Source organism: Arabidopsis thaliana (assembly GCF_000001735.4).
Source record: "Arabidopsis thaliana chromosome 1 sequence".
NCBI lineage: Eukaryota > Viridiplantae > Streptophyta > Magnoliopsida > Brassicales > Brassicaceae > Arabidopsis > Arabidopsis thaliana.
Genome location: NC_003070.9, coordinates 19,086,367 through 19,101,431, shown reverse-complemented (window position 1 = coordinate 19,101,431; position 15,065 = coordinate 19,086,367). Strand labels below are relative to the sequence as shown.

At 35.0% G+C, this 15,065-nt stretch overlaps 4 protein-coding genes across 4 annotated transcripts; 2 read left to right on the top strand and 2 right to left on the bottom strand.

The window, feature by feature from the left end:
- The first annotated feature begins 166 nt into the window (after positions 1-166).
- Positions 167-3,720, top strand: ABCG12 (ABC-2 type transporter family protein). Its single transcript, NM_104028.5, has 8 exons — positions 167-688; positions 924-1,003; positions 1,087-1,551; positions 1,637-1,759; positions 1,845-1,976; positions 2,067-2,627; positions 2,738-2,845; positions 3,100-3,720. Exons 1-8 carry the CDS (start codon positions 460-462, stop codon positions 3,463-3,465), a joined length of 2,064 nt encoding a protein of 687 aa, NP_175561.1. The 5' UTR covers positions 167-459; the 3' UTR covers positions 3,466-3,720.
- Positions 3,721-3,928: 208 nt separating this feature from the next.
- BGLU36 (beta glucosidase 36) lies at positions 3,929-6,544 on the bottom strand (the record flags this gene model as incomplete). Its single annotated transcript, NM_001333491.1, has 13 exons — positions 3,929-4,148; positions 4,248-4,339; positions 4,422-4,557; positions 4,581-4,628; positions 4,709-4,922; positions 5,031-5,141; positions 5,230-5,469; positions 5,565-5,653; positions 5,745-5,822; positions 5,922-5,997; positions 6,096-6,154; positions 6,263-6,323; positions 6,428-6,544. The coding sequence occupies 12 exons, from the start codon at positions 6,542-6,544 to the stop codon at positions 4,330-4,332; spliced, it is 1,239 nt and encodes a 412-aa protein (NP_001319196.1). The 3' UTR covers positions 3,929-4,148; positions 4,248-4,329.
- A 1,409-nt stretch (positions 6,545-7,953) lies between these two features.
- AT1G51480 (disease resistance protein (CC-NBS-LRR class) family protein) lies at positions 7,954-10,716 on the top strand. Its single transcript, NM_104026.2, has one exon. It carries the CDS (start codon positions 8,021-8,023, stop codon positions 10,583-10,585), a length of 2,565 nt encoding a protein of 854 aa, NP_175559.2. The 5' UTR covers positions 7,954-8,020; the 3' UTR covers positions 10,586-10,716.
- A 192-nt stretch (positions 10,717-10,908) lies between these two features.
- On the bottom strand, positions 10,909-14,048 carry BGLU35 (beta glucosidase 35). The gene is made up of 13 exons (NM_104025.4): positions 13,817-14,048; positions 13,666-13,726; positions 13,484-13,542; positions 13,305-13,380; positions 13,100-13,177; positions 12,912-12,999; positions 12,549-12,792; positions 12,330-12,448; positions 11,977-12,188; positions 11,851-11,882; positions 11,662-11,758; positions 11,452-11,560; positions 10,909-11,352 (listed from the first exon to the last, which is right to left on the bottom strand). Exons 1-13 carry the CDS (start codon positions 14,006-14,008, stop codon positions 11,184-11,186), a joined length of 1,536 nt encoding a protein of 511 aa, NP_175558.3. The 5' UTR covers positions 14,009-14,048; the 3' UTR covers positions 10,909-11,183.
- Positions 14,049-15,065: the final 1,017 nt, after the last annotated feature.

Here is a 15,065-nt window from a genome sequence, read left to right as displayed (position 1 = left end):
TTGATTTCTGTGTGGACGAAATTTCTTGTTAGTTGGCAAGAACCGACATAAAAAATATATTTCATACGTATAATAGTATGTCAATAAGTAGGTGGTTGCTTACTAGTTACTACTACACATGGACGATTGTATAAATATTAGACCTCATTCACACAACTCTCACTCTCTTACATTTAATGTGCAAGAAAATAAAAAAAACTATATACTATAGACGTGTATCTATATATGGTTATGATATTAAAGCCATCCATTAAATGTAATTAGTTGTTTGTTGATTGTTGCTCTCAAGTCTCACCTAAAGAAAACCTTAGGCCTACAAAAATTAATCACTATCTTTATAATTCCATCTCCAACCAATATAATAAAAATAACCTAGACGAAGAACAAACAAAACTCTCTCTTTCTCTCTCTCTCTCTAATAAGTAAGGTTTTGATCTTTTTCAAGATCAAACAAAAACAATGGAGTTAGAGAGTACGAGCAATGGCCGACGTCCGCCGCCACCGGCAGAGATTGGCCGTGGGGCGTACTTGGCGTGGGAAGATTTGACGGTGGTTATACCAAACTTTAGTGGTGGTCCGACTCGAAGATTGCTCGATGGATTAAACGGTCATGCTGAACCAGGTCGGATTATGGCCATTATGGGTCCTTCCGGATCCGGCAAGTCCACGCTTCTTGATTCTCTCGCAGGTTCGTTTTCTTTTTGGTATTAGTGTGAGTGAGATTTATTTGATTATGTACATAAATATTTGTTCTATTTCATTATTTTGTTCTACATAATTTACGTATCTAATTTATGGATTCTTATTATACCTTATGCTAATTCTAGTTGTTAAGTCACACTCATTATTCGTTAAAAGATAAACAAATAAATCATATCTTAAATAATTTTAAATAATTGTTCAGAATTATCCCATGTATATAGGTAGACTCGCAAGAAACGTGATTATGACCGGTAATCTTCTATTGAACGGAAAGAAGGCAAGACTAGACTACGGTCTCGTCGTAAGTATAATCTAATATCAAAATTTAATTCGATTTTTTTTTGGGAATTTTAGAATTTTTATTGGAATTATTACTATGAATAGGCTTATGTAACACAAGAGGACATTTTGATGGGAACACTAACGGTGAGGGAGACAATAACATACTCAGCTCATCTACGGCTATCAAGTGATTTGACCAAAGAAGAAGTCAACGACATTGTTGAAGGAACAATCATTGAACTTGGTCTTCAAGATTGTGCAGACAGAGTCATAGGTAATTGGCATTCTAGAGGAGTGAGTGGCGGCGAGAGGAAACGCGTCAGCGTTGCGTTAGAGATCTTAACGCGACCGCAAATTTTGTTTCTTGATGAACCTACTAGTGGTTTGGACAGTGCTTCTGCTTTCTTTGTGATTCAAGCGCTAAGGAATATCGCTCGAGATGGTGGTAGAACCGTTGTTTCATCGATTCATCAACCTAGTAGCGAAGTTTTTGCTCTCTTTGATGATCTTTTTTTGCTCTCTAGTGGTGAGACTGTTTATTTTGGTGAATCCAAGTTTGCTGTTGAGGTAAAAACAGAGCCCTTTCTTGGGTCTCAAGAAACACATTTTCTGCGATTTTCTGATCGCTAAATGATAACTGTTTTGTTTGCAGTTCTTTGCTGAAGCGGGGTTTCCTTGCCCGAAGAAACGGAATCCTTCTGATCATTTCCTAAGATGTATCAACTCAGACTTTGATACCGTTACAGCTACACTCAAAGGATCTCAAAGGATTCGGGTGAGAGATTTAAATCTTTAATACTTTTTGAGGAACACTGCAAAATCGTTTAGTCTTTTGACTCAAGAGTTAATCTTTATTGTAGGAGACACCAGCTACATCAGATCCTTTGATGAATCTAGCAACATCTGAGATCAAAGCTAGGCTTGTTGAGAATTATCGTCGTTCAGTCTACGCTAAATCTGCAAAATCTCGCATCCGTGAATTAGCTAGCATTGTAAGCAAACTCTTCTCTGCCCCAACCATTTCAAGAATCTTGATAAGTGTTTATTGAAAATTTACGTGTTCTGTTTACGGTGTTTTATAGGAAGGACATCATGGGATGGAAGTGAGAAAGGGAAGCGAAGCGACGTGGTTTAAGCAGCTAAGAACTTTGACAAAGAGATCATTTGTGAACATGTGCCGCGATATTGGATACTATTGGTCAAGAATTGTGATCTATATTGTGGTATCATTCTGTGTTGGGACAATCTTTTACGATGTAGGACATAGCTACACATCGATCTTGGCTCGGGTTTCTTGTGGTGGATTCATTACCGGTTTCATGACTTTCATGTCCATTGGAGGGTTTCCTTCTTTCATTGAAGAAATGAAAGTGTTCTATAAAGAGAGATTGAGTGGTTACTACGGCGTTTCGGTTTATATCATATCGAATTACGTCTCTTCTTTCCCGTTCTTGGTAGCCATTGCGCTCATCACAGGGAGTATTACTTACAACATGGTGAAATTCCGTCCTGGTGTCTCGCATTGGGCTTTCTTCTGTCTCAACATATTCTTCTCTGTCTCCGTCATTGAGAGTCTCATGATGGTTGTGGCTTCTCTTGTTCCGAATTTCTTGATGGGTCTTATCACAGGAGCTGGCATCATTGTAAGAAACACACTACCTCTTATTTCAAGATCCTCTGTTTTTATTTCTTCCTCTTTACTAGCCTATGAACTTATAAGTAGAGTTCTTGATTCTGTTTTTTTTTTCTATAGGGAATCATCATGATGACTTCTGGATTCTTCCGTTTGCTTCCCGATCTGCCAAAGGTTTTCTGGCGCTACCCGATTTCCTTCATGAGTTATGGTTCTTGGGCTATTCAGGTATTTTTTTTTGCTTTATTGATCACAAGAACCATTCAATACAATTGTTGTAGCGTTTAGCTTGTAACTATTGCATATCTCACATTAAAGGAAATATAGTTTTGATACGAAGTTCGTGAATCTTTGGTAGCTAAGCTCATAAATTCCAAATAAATATATAACTAAAACAAGTTAGAGTCCGGACCAAGATACCTATTAAACTTAGTATAAAGGTTATAAAGTTAACATGTTTTTCTTCTTCTTTTATATTGCAGGGAGCATACAAGAATGATTTTCTTGGTCTAGAGTTTGACCCGATGTTTGCGGGGGAACCAAAGATGACAGGAGAGCAAGTGATAAACAAGATATTTGGAGTGCAAGTCACACATTCTAAGTGGTGGGACTTATCAGCGATCGTGTTGATCCTTGTGTGTTACCGCATTCTATTTTTCATAGTCTTGAAGCTTAAGGAGAGAGCAGAGCCGGCTTTGAAGGCGATACAAGCAAAGCGAACGATGAAGAGTCTCAAAAAGAGACCTTCTTTCAAGAAAGTTCCATCTCTATCATCACTATCTTCAAGGAGACACCAACCTCTACATTCACTTTCTTCTCAAGAAGGTCTTACCTCTCCAATTAATTAAAGATTATATCTATTTGTGTATACACTTTGTTTCTTAATTTGTTTTGCACATACGATAGTTTCAACATTTATAAATATGTATCATTATCAGCATCTAATGATTCTATGATTCAGCATTGTTATTTTTGGAGAATAAACATGATACTCTGTATCTTTCGTCTATATAGTTGCAAATAAAAAAAAACGAAAAAACAGAATGATTGGTATGATTTGTAACCTATAAACATAGATGATAATTTTAAGCACTTAGATGCAGTTTGAAATTAAAATTATAAAAAACAAAATAACTAAAATATATTCACCAAATCTTAATTTGTAGGCTATAAACATTATTATAAATAAGCTTACCTTCTTTCAGTTGCATCTCGAAACTTTCTTTGATGCTTATAATTTGTAAGCTATAGTTTGTTAGCTATAATCTAGAAAAAGATTAAAGAATTTTATTATGTAAGTGTATGATAGTAATTACATTCAAACTTAAACACATGTAATTGATGTATATCTATGGCTTCCACTTATTTTGCAATGAACCTAGAGAACCATTTTCCAGAAGCTTTTTCTCTTCGATCAGCAGGATTAGTGAAGTTGACCCAATTCATATCAAACCGGAGAGTGTAACCATTTCCGAATTCATAATTGTCCATCAATGACCATGCAAAATATCCTGCTACGTTGCATCCATCCCTATTAAATATTTAAGAAAATAGTTTTGATATGAATATAAATTTATAATTCTCCGAAGACAGTAAATCACATAAAATACGAATGATATATTAAACTCACTCAATTGCGCATTTGAGACAAGAAAGATGGCTGCATTGAAATTGAATTCGTCCATTATCGGCAAGAGCATTTGCGATCAGCATCAGCAACTCCTACAAATTGACATAAGATTTGTAACTAACACAAAATAGTTTTTTCATTGGTTAAAGTTAAACATTTGAATGCAACATATACCGTTTTCGGTGATGTAGGTTAATGGATTCTTGTACTTGTTTTTGATGTGATTTAGAATCTGACGGAATCCTGGTGGATAGTAGGAGAAGCTCGACAAATAAAAAAAAATCAACTAAATGTCGTAAATCTTTCACATCTGGGAAAAAAAATATACGAAACCAAAGTTGATACTAGCCTTAACACCAATAGAAACTCCATTTCGCTCAACTGAAACCAATTATAAAAAGATTAGTTTTGGTGATTTATATATGAAAAATCCACCTAAATACGACAAATGTTTGACATACATCCAATTGTAACTCCTGAATCGGTTAAGACACTATGTTGTGTCGGCATTGGAGGAGGTCTGTAGGTTGCATATCTTGTAACGTAATAGTTCAACCCTAGAAAATCAAGTGATCCTTTAAGTAAAGCTGATTGCTTGGGCGTGAATTTTGGCAATCTATCTCCTAGTCTCTCATTATCTTTGGATATTGTCCGTACACCAGTGGATCCAAGAACCTACACATATGTAAGAAAATATACATAAATTAATATTGCACAGCATGTTTTATATATACATAATTAATGTTTTGGTAATCCATGAGTTGAACATATATACCAGCCAACGGAAAAATCGAATTCTCGTTTTGCAGCAGCCTTGTCGAGATCGTTAGTTTCATTTAGTGGGATGAACCATCTACCGATCAATGTCGTTCCTATCTTACCACCTTGAAATTTCTGCGTAAGTAGTTCTTGATTATAGACTCAAATATACCACAAAGTAGTATCGACGCAAAGAGAAATTATGAGTTTACGGTATGTATACCTGATATCTTTTTCGGTATAAAGATACAGCTTCCATATGAGCCAGAAGTTCGTGATGTCCAACTATATAAGGTTCAGTTCCAGAATCTCCTCCAAATTCACAGTCAGTGCACCTTCCCGGTGGATACTGTCCATCTCCATAACCTTTGACAGCGAGAGAGTACGGCTGATTTAATGTGATCCAAAATTTAACTCTGTCTCCGAATCTTTGGAATAGAAGCTCAGCGTAATTTTTGAAGTCCTCCCTATTTATGTATCATACATATTAGACAGACACATATCTGATGCGATGTTACATATATCTAAGCTAAAGAAGAGAATATAGAACACACTTACACTATACGTGGGCTTAAGAAGCCTCCATATTCGTCTTCTAAAGTCTTGAGGAACATCCCAATGAAATATAGTCACAAATGGTTCTATGCCTGTATTCATGTAAGTTAAATGTTTATATATCACAAACATACTAAAACGATTTAAAATATGATTAATTAAGCACTTGAATTTAGAATTTACCATTTGCTTTCAACTCGTTAATGAGATTGTTGTAGTATGTGATCCCATTCTCGTCGACTCCTCCAATTAGTCTGCCCTCTAAATTTAGCATTTAATCACAAATTAAAGTTTAGTGATGGAATGTAAAATTTTACGAATTCTATTTATAATTAGATGAAAACATGAAGATCCATTTACTTGGTAAGACCCTTGACCATGCTATTGAGAATCGGTATGCTTGAACGTTCATTCTTTTTAGTAGTTTAACATCATCCTGTTCAAGGTTATATGAAAAATCTTTAAATTAAATTAAAACTAAGAAAAAATTGAACAAACACCATATGTACACATTCGTCATTGATAGCCTTTCACCTTATAAAGATCATACGAATTACAAGCAAGGTCTCCTATACTGCGATCTGAAACTCTTTCTGTATAACAATCCGAGATATGAATATGAATATATATTTCTTATATTTATACTTTTACATACATGAAGATGCATGTAATAAATAATAATATTAAATGATGTTTATGACCTGGATATCTATGAGTGAAATAGTCCCATCCATTAAGTGCTCTATGTGCTGCACCTTCAACCTGATAGAACAAAGCGTTGGATATTGTAAGGAAGAAAGTATATGGAAAATGTTATAGCTAGAAATCAATCCCCTAAATCTATCATGGCGAAGATATATGTAAACCTGGTATGCAGAGGTAGCTGCACCAAAAGTAAAATTTTTTTGGGAAATCCATTTCGGTTGAATGCAAGAGTTTTGTCGCAGTTGAAGGGTTCTTTGGCCTTGCATTCTGGATTGCATACTTTTTGGCTCCTCGAAACGGCAAAAAGAACGACAATGATGGCTAAAGAGTAGTGAGCTTTTGGAATTGCCATGCTTTCTTTTTGCGTTTCTTGATGGAGCTTTTCAGCGGGTAATTAATATGATGATGGTTGATTAACTTGGAGGGGTTTATATATAAGGGGTTTGACGTAACAGAAGTACAACAAAGCAAAGGTAATGTTGAATTCTAAGAATATCCATTGACAAATCTTTCACAAAGCCGTTGAATTCTTAAAGATGTCCGGATTTACGGGTAATTGAGATAATTACCTCTTTTGGTTTTTATTGGTTTATCCAAAAAAAAAAAAAATGATTATCCACAACAAAGCAAAGTTTCGATTTATAGAACCGTTGTAACATCAATCCTAATAAAATAGAAATCCCAAATATGAAAGAAAACACACAAACAAAAGAAAAGAAAACTCAAACACCAACATAAAAGATAAATCCTATTGGAGATTAAGGTGGAGAGGAAGGCAAAACAAAATCTTAAAGAATGAGAGAGAATATTGAAGTGATGAAGATGAAATAAGAAACTCGAAACCAGAGATGACAATGGAATGGTGCAGCACTGGGATGGTGACCCAGCTGTGAGAACCAAAAGTCACATAGAGATGTTGCACCCTGCTTGTGAGATGTCCTGGAACTTGAAGCAACATGACGACACCGCTGCAAGCTTAATGGTGATCCAAAGTCCAACATCTGATCCAGTTTTCAACCCGGTTCACACCATTAAGCAATTTGGGGAACGTTACACCCAAGATTTTGTGATACGTGAACGTGATAAGAGTTTTGGTGTTTTGATTCATTGGTATAATTTACCCTCAGATTGAGTGATGTATCTACCTAACTCCATATCGGAAACCCTTTCTGGTAGCTACGCTCAATGTATTTAAAAGAAGAAGAAACAAGAAAAAAAAAAACACATAGTATTAAATATTGATTTATGAAAATCCAGTTTTAATCACATTCATAACAATTATTTACGTAAGGAACAAAAGATTACATTATTCGTAATAATTATTTACTAGATTCCCTTCACTAGCAGAATGAAAATTTGAATCTAATTGTATAGATTTAATGTTTGTATGGGTCTCTTATTAAAACCATGCATGATGAGCTTTTAGAGTTAAATTGAGTGAATATGCTTAGTATTTTATGGCTGACTAAATTTCATCTTTGTGGATATCAAACTTCTGACTTTTTCTTGAAGCTACCACTACTTTTAATAAACTATTTAATCTCATTTCAACAACTATTGGTGACGGTTGCAGTTTCTTGGAAGCTGCCACTCTCAATAAACTAATAGTAATTGTTGTCTGACTTTTAGTTTTTTTGATACAGTACATGTATTCACGATTGTATTCCTCTTTCTCTTCTGCCTTCTCTCGTGTTGTTTCCTGCATCGCCTTGTGGCAGTAATCTTTGGGGTTTCTTTCTTGAAGTTTTTGCAAAATGGCGGATTGGCTTCTACTAATACCCTGGAACAAGATCTTCACTGCTGCATGTGGCTGCTTTTTTAGCGATAGAAACTACATTCACAAGATGGAGGCAAATCTCGATGATCTGCACACAACTATGGAAGAACTTAAGAATGGACGAGATGATTTGTTAAGAAGAGTTTCCATAGAAGAAGATAAAGGTTTGCAACAGCTTGCTCAAGTCAAAGGATGGATTTCAAGGGTAGAAATTGTTGAATCTAGATTCAAGGATCTGCTTGAGGATAAATCAACTGAAACTGGAAGATTGTGTTTGTTTGGATTTTGTTCTGAGAATTGCATATCAAGCTACAATTATGGTGAAAAGGTAATGAAGAATCTGGAAGAAGTTAAAGAACTTCTATCTAAAAAACATTTTGAAGTGGTGGCGCATAAGATTCCTGTACCTAAGGTAGAGGAGAAGAATATCCATACCACAGTTGGTTTGTATGCAATGGTTGAAATGGCATGGAAAAGCCTCATGAATGATGAAATAAGAACCTTGTGTCTTCATGGTATGGGGGGAGTAGGAAAAACCACACTCTTAGCTTGCATCAACAACAAATTCGTTGAACTGGAGAGTGAATTTGATGTTGTGATATGGGTTGTGGTATCTAAAGACTTTCAGCTTGAGGGTATTCAAGATCAGATTCTTGGTAGATTACGTCTCGACAAGGAATGGGAAAGAGAAACAGAAAATAAGAAAGCCTCACTCATAAACAATAACCTTAAGAGAAAAAAATTTGTGCTGTTGTTGGATGATCTCTGGAGCGAGGTAGATCTGAACAAGATAGGAGTTCCACCTCCAACTCGTGAAAATGGAGCGAAGATAGTTTTCACCAAACGTTCAAAGGAAGTTTCCAAGTACATGAAAGCTGACATGCAAATAAAAGTTTCTTGTTTGTCACCAGATGAAGCGTGGGAATTGTTTCGAATTACTGTTGATGATGTCATATTAAGCAGCCATGAAGATATTCCTGCACTCGCAAGAATAGTTGCTGCAAAATGTCATGGCTTGCCACTTGCACTCATTGTCATTGGGGAAGCCATGGCATGTAAAGAGACTATACAAGAATGGCATCATGCGATTAATGTTCTGAATTCGCCTGCAGGCCACAAGTTTCCAGGTATGGAAGAAAGAATTCTTCTCGTTTTGAAGTTCAGTTACGATAGCTTGAAGAATGGTGAAATCAAATTGTGTTTCCTATATTGTTCTTTGTTTCCTGAAGATTTTGAAATAGAGAAGGAGAAGTTGATAGAATACTGGATTTGCGAAGGATATATAAATCCGAACAGATATGAAGATGGAGGTACCAACCAAGGTTATGATATAATTGGCTTGTTAGTTCGTGCACATTTGTTGATTGAATGTGAACTCACCACCAAAGTTAAAATGCATTATGTGATACGTGAGATGGCTCTTTGGATAAATTCTGACTTTGGAAAACAGCAAGAAACAATCTGTGTGAAATCTGGTGCTCATGTACGTATGATACCGAATGACATCAATTGGGAGATTGTAAGACAAGTGTCTTTAATCAGTACTCAGATTGAGAAGATATCTTGTAGTTCCAAATGCTCCAACCTTTCAACCCTATTACTCCCGTATAACAAGTTGGTGAATATTTCAGTTGGATTCTTTCTGTTTATGCCAAAACTTGTGGTCTTGGATCTTTCTACAAACATGAGTCTTATTGAATTACCGGAGGAAATTTCTAACTTATGTTCTCTTCAATATCTTAATTTATCAAGCACAGGGATAAAATCGCTACCAGGTGGTATGAAGAAGTTGAGGAAACTAATCTACTTGAATCTGGAGTTCAGTTATAAACTTGAGAGTCTTGTTGGCATATCAGCAACCTTACCAAATCTGCAAGTGTTGAAATTATTTTATTCCAATGTTTGTGTTGATGACATATTAATGGAGGAACTACAACACATGGATCACTTGAAGATTTTAACGGTAACCATAGATGATGCCATGATTTTGGAAAGGATACAAGGTATTGACCGATTGGCGAGTAGTATTCGAGGTTTATGTCTAACAAATATGTCAGCACCTCGTGTAGTATTAAGTACGACAGCTCTGGGAGGTCTTCAACAACTTGCAATTCTGAGCTGCAACATATCTGAGATAAAGATGGATTGGAAAAGCAAAGAAAGAAGGGAGGTTTCACCAATGGAGATTCATCCATCTACAAGTACAAGTTCTCCAGGCTTCAAGCAACTCTCCAGTGTTAATATAATGAAATTGGTAGGGCCAAGGGATTTGTCATGGCTGTTATTTGCTCAAAATCTAAAGAGTCTACATGTGGGCTTTTCACCAGAAATAGAAGAAATTATAAATAAGGAGAAAGGATCGAGTATTACCAAAGAAATTGCCTTTGGAAAATTGGAATCACTTGTAATATATAAATTGCCTGAACTCAAGGAAATTTGCTGGAATTATCGGACTCTTCCTAACAGTAGATATTTTGATGTCAAAGATTGTCCAAAGCTACCTGAAGATATTGCTAATTTTCCCATGCATGCAGAGGAATAAGGGGTGGAAGGGTGATGACAAGTGGTCATTAAATAACGCGATGACCAAACCGAGTGAAGAAATCGAATGGGAGAAAGATGTTTCTAGGTCTCTTTGCATCATCTCAGTTCTTAATTTGGTTTTATGTAATCCTTTTGATTTAGTGACCTCCTGTTATCCAGTTACCTTTCTCTAAGTTTATACATTCCTCTTGTCAACATGTGAATTTAAAGGTTTGTTGGTGTGTTCATGTTCTCTGTTGTCTTCTGCATAGATGGGTGGGGCGGAAGTAGTTAAGGATCATGGGGTTATATGACACTCACGGAATTTTGAAATTCAGTTAATTTTTAACTAAAGTTTTTAAATTAAAACCAATACAATTCATAAATTGACTCCTATAACTACAAGTTCTACCTCTGCCAAGATGTTATACTTGGCAAGAGTTTAGAACAAGAACAATACATTTTTATTTATTTATGAACTGACCCCGAATTAAGATTCGATTATTACAACATTAGTAACAACACACAACAAGGTATAGGTAGTTTTAAAAAGATGAAATACATACAGTGCAATTGTTATTACATTCGAGGTTTGGATTTATATCTAGGGCTTCCACTTATTTTGCGAGGAACTTAGAGAACCATTTTCCAGAAGCTTTCTCTTTACGATCAGCAGGATTAGTGAAGTTGACCCAATTCATACCAAACCGGAGGGTGTAACCATTTCCGAATTCGTAATTGTCCATCAATGACCATGCAAAATATCCTGCTACGTTGCATCCATCCCTATAATATATTTTAGAAAAGTAGTTTTGGTATATAATTAAGATTTAAAGTTGTCCGAGGAATGTCTATCAAATAAATAAAATAAGAATTAATACTTACTTCATGGCGCATTTGAGACAAGAGAGATGGCTGCAATGGTTTTGAATCCGTCCATTATCGGCAAGAGCAGTTGCAAGCGTTACGTTTCCAAGATCAAGATCAGCAACTCCTAAAAATGTTACACAAAATTTATAATAAACACATCTAGATCGATGGTTCATTGGTTAAACTTTTTTTAAATGCAACATATATAAAATGATATGTACGTACCGTTTTCGGTGATGTAGGTAAGTGGATTTTTGTAGTTGTCTTTGATGTAGTTTAGAATCTGACGGAATCCTGGAGGATAGTAGACGAAGCTAGAAGCCTGTAAAAAAAAAAAAAATAGAGCCAAATTAGTAATCTTTTTAAATATGAAAAGGATTTGTTTTTTTTTTTCAAATTTAAGTCGATACTTGCCACAACACCAATAGGACTTCCATTGCGGTAAACTGAAACAAAATAAAGGAAAAATGAATATTGATAATAGAAACTAATTACAAATAGACACACGCAAAAAGAAAACACAAAATTAGCTTTACTTACATCCAAGAGTAACTCGTGCATCCGTTATTGCATTAGGTTGTGTCGGAGGAGGTGCGTCAGTTGCATATTGTGAAACGTAATAGTTCAACCCTAGAAAATCAAGTGATCCTTTAACTAAAGCTGATTCCTCAGGTGTGAATTCTGGCAATCTATCTCCTACCATCTCTCTCATTATTGTTGGATATTTTCCGTACACCAATGGATCCAAGAACCTTAATTCATGTAAGAAAAGATTCATAAATTAGTGATGCAAACTAAAGTGTGCTTTTCACACAAAATTTCTGACTGAAACTTTCTCTATAAATGTGTGTGTCTGTTTGTGTTTTGAGATTCATGTAAGTGCTCATATATACCATCCAACAAAAAAGTCGAATGCTCGTTTTGCAGCAGCCTTGTCGAGTTCACTAAATTCATTTAGCGGGACGAACCATCTCCCGATCAAGGTTGTTCCTATCTTACCACCTTGAAATTTCTGCATAAATATATATAGGTTATAGACTACAAATATGCACCACATAAAAGTAAAATTGACGCACCAAGAAGTTATGAGAGACTTTACAGTATACACGTACCTGATATCTTTTTCTGTATAAAGAGACAGTTTTTGCATGAGCTAGAAGTTGGTTATGTGCAACTGTATAAGGTTCAACTCCAGAATCTCCTCCAAGTTCACAGCCGGTGCACCGTCCTGGTGGATAAGATCCATTTCCATAGCCTTTGAGTGCAAGAGAGAGAGGCTGATTTAAAGTGATCCAAAATTTGACCCTGTCTCCGAATCTTTGGAATAGAAGCTCAGCGTAGTTTGTGTAGTCCTCCCTATTCACGTATCGCACATATTAGACACAAATAGATTTGATAGCGGTGTTACAGAGCCTAAACAAAAGAAGAAGAAAATAAACTAAAAAACTTTGAATCAAAATCGTTAATGCACTTACACTATACGTGTGCTTAAGAAGCCTCCATATTCGTCTTCTAAAGTCTGGGGAACATCCCAATGAAATATAGTAACATATGGTTCTATGCCTGAAGTATTCATGTAAGTTAAATGTTAAATAAAAAAATATAATAAAATTATGAAAAATGTATGGTTAAGTACAAGTTTATATATATATATCGAATTTACCATTTGCTTTCAACTCGTTAATGAGATTGTTGTAGTATGTTATCCCATTCTCGTCCACTCCCCCAGTCAGTCTTCCCTCTGATTAAGGATATAATCACAAAATTTTGGGTCATTGAATTTTAAATTTAATTAACCAGTTATTTTGTTAATATAAGATGAAATCATGAAGACTATAGGAGATGTGTTTTTCTGTTTTTGTATTTACTTGGTAAGACCCTTGACCATGCTATCGAGAGACGGTATGCTTGAACATTCATTCTTTTTAGCAGTTTGACATCATCCTGTTCAAGGTTAAGTGAAAGTTGTAAAATTAGATTGAAATTACAAAAGTACTGAAAAAATATCAAAGCTACACATTCATCAATAATGATAGTCTCTTCTCGCCTTATAAAGATCATACGAATCACAAGCAAGATCTGCTGAACTACGATCCGGTACTTTTTCTGTATATAAATAACAAAAAACATGAGTCATGACCATGCATGAATAACTCTTTTTAACATCTAAATATAGGTACTATTTTCTCGACATCGAAGACCATGGGAAAAAATAATATGTTAGATGACCTGGATATCTATGCGTGAAATAGTCCCATCCATTAAGTGCTCTATGTGCTGCACCTTCAATCTGGTAGAACAAATTAAGTCATGTTGGATAAATTATAACAAAATAATAATAATGGAAAATTCTATATCCCAAAAGCCAAGATCTATATACTTGATAAGCCGAAGTAGCTGCACCAAAAGTGAAATTTTTGGGAAATCCACTACGGTTGAATGCATGAGTATTATCGCAGTGGAAGGGTTCTTTGGCCTTGCATTCTGGATTGCAGACTTTTTGGCTACTCGAAACGACGACAAAGAGAAGGACAAGAACTGCTAAAGAGTAGTGAGCTTTTGGAATTGCCATGGTTTGTATTTTCTTTATTGATGGGCTTCTTTTGGTGATGATTAAAACGATGACCTTGGAGGGGTTTATATACAAGGGTTTGAGTGCATGGGACTTGCATGGAGATTCAAGTAAACTCGTTACGTATATTTGCATTGAATTTGGTGTCCTCCATGTTCTCCACCTCGCTGTCTTGTTTTCTAATTAAAAATTTCTGAATCAGCACTTTAAGATATACGGTCTTATATTCCTCTTATATCTGAGAAATATGTCTAAATCAAAATTACAATTTATGTAAATTTCATTTAATACTAATTACATTTTTGATATTAATTTTTTTTTTTATATCTCTAGACTGTACGTAGCTAGCTCGTTGCTTATTTCTTATATCTCTTCCAATAACGATTAAAGAAAAATAATTGTTGGAACTTGGAACTGTTAGTTCCGTGTCCAATATCACTTAGCTTATATCACAAAACTTATATTATTCGTTAATACAGCAACCGTCGTTCCATAAGTAAACTATGACTTGTTACATTGGCAAATCACGACAAGTATCGAATATTTTATTACTAAATTTGAGACCCTGTTTTAAAGAATAACTAGATCATAACCCGTGCTGTATAGCACGGGTATTAATATTTTATATAAATTAAATTGTATATGTTGTTTGAATTACATAAGAAATAGTTTAGTATAAAAGTAATGCCATAATATTTTTCAATGTTTTTACTATTTGCATATAATGCTGCATTGAATTGACTTTGTTTAAAAATGTTATGTTTATAATAAATACAACATATGTAGTTTTAAGTTAATGTGTAAAATTTGTATACAAATTGTTTTGGTAAGAAACATGTTTCCTTTGTATTAGAGGATCTAATTTTTGGCCTAACTTAGAATTAGTCTTTGTATAGTATTTTGGTTATATTTGTGGATCTAATTGGGGCCTATATTAGATTATCTTTCATAGGTCTGACGAAAAAACGGACCCGACAACCAATCCAATATCCGAACCAAAAAACTGGGTTAGGGCGGGTTAAAATTTTAGGAAATTTCCTTATTGGGTAGAGTTTTA

What these genes read in the sequence shown, in the direction of transcription:
- ABCG12 (NM_104028.5), top strand. Translation starts at nt 460, where the DNA reads ATGGAGTTAGAGAGTACGAGCAATGGCCGACGTCCGCCGCCACCGGCA. An exon ending in GACTAGACTACGGTCTCGTC is followed by an intron (nt 1,004 to 1,086) that starts GTAAGTATAATC and finishes TACTATGAATAG; the next exon opens with GCTTATGTAACACAAGAGGA. An exon ending in ATGGTTCTTGGGCTATTCAG is followed by an intron (nt 2,846 to 3,099) that starts GTATTTTTTTTT and finishes TTTATATTGCAG; the next exon opens with GGAGCATACAAGAATGATTT.
- AT1G51480 (NM_104026.2), top strand. Translation starts at nt 8,021, where the DNA reads ATGGCGGATTGGCTTCTACTAATACCCTGGAACAAGATCTTCACTGCT.
- BGLU35 (NM_104025.4), bottom strand. Translation starts at nt 14,008, where the DNA reads ATGGCAATTCCAAAAGCTCACTACTCTTTAGCAGTTCTTGTCCTTCTC. An exon ending in TAACGAGTTGAAAGCAAATG is followed by an intron (nt 13,000 to 13,099) that starts GTAAATTCGATA and finishes TGAATACTTCAG; the next exon opens with GCATAGAACCATATGTTACT. An exon ending in TATACAGAAAAAGATATCAG is followed by an intron (nt 12,449 to 12,548) that starts GTACGTGTATAC and finishes ATATTTATGCAG; the next exon opens with AAATTTCAAGGTGGTAAGAT.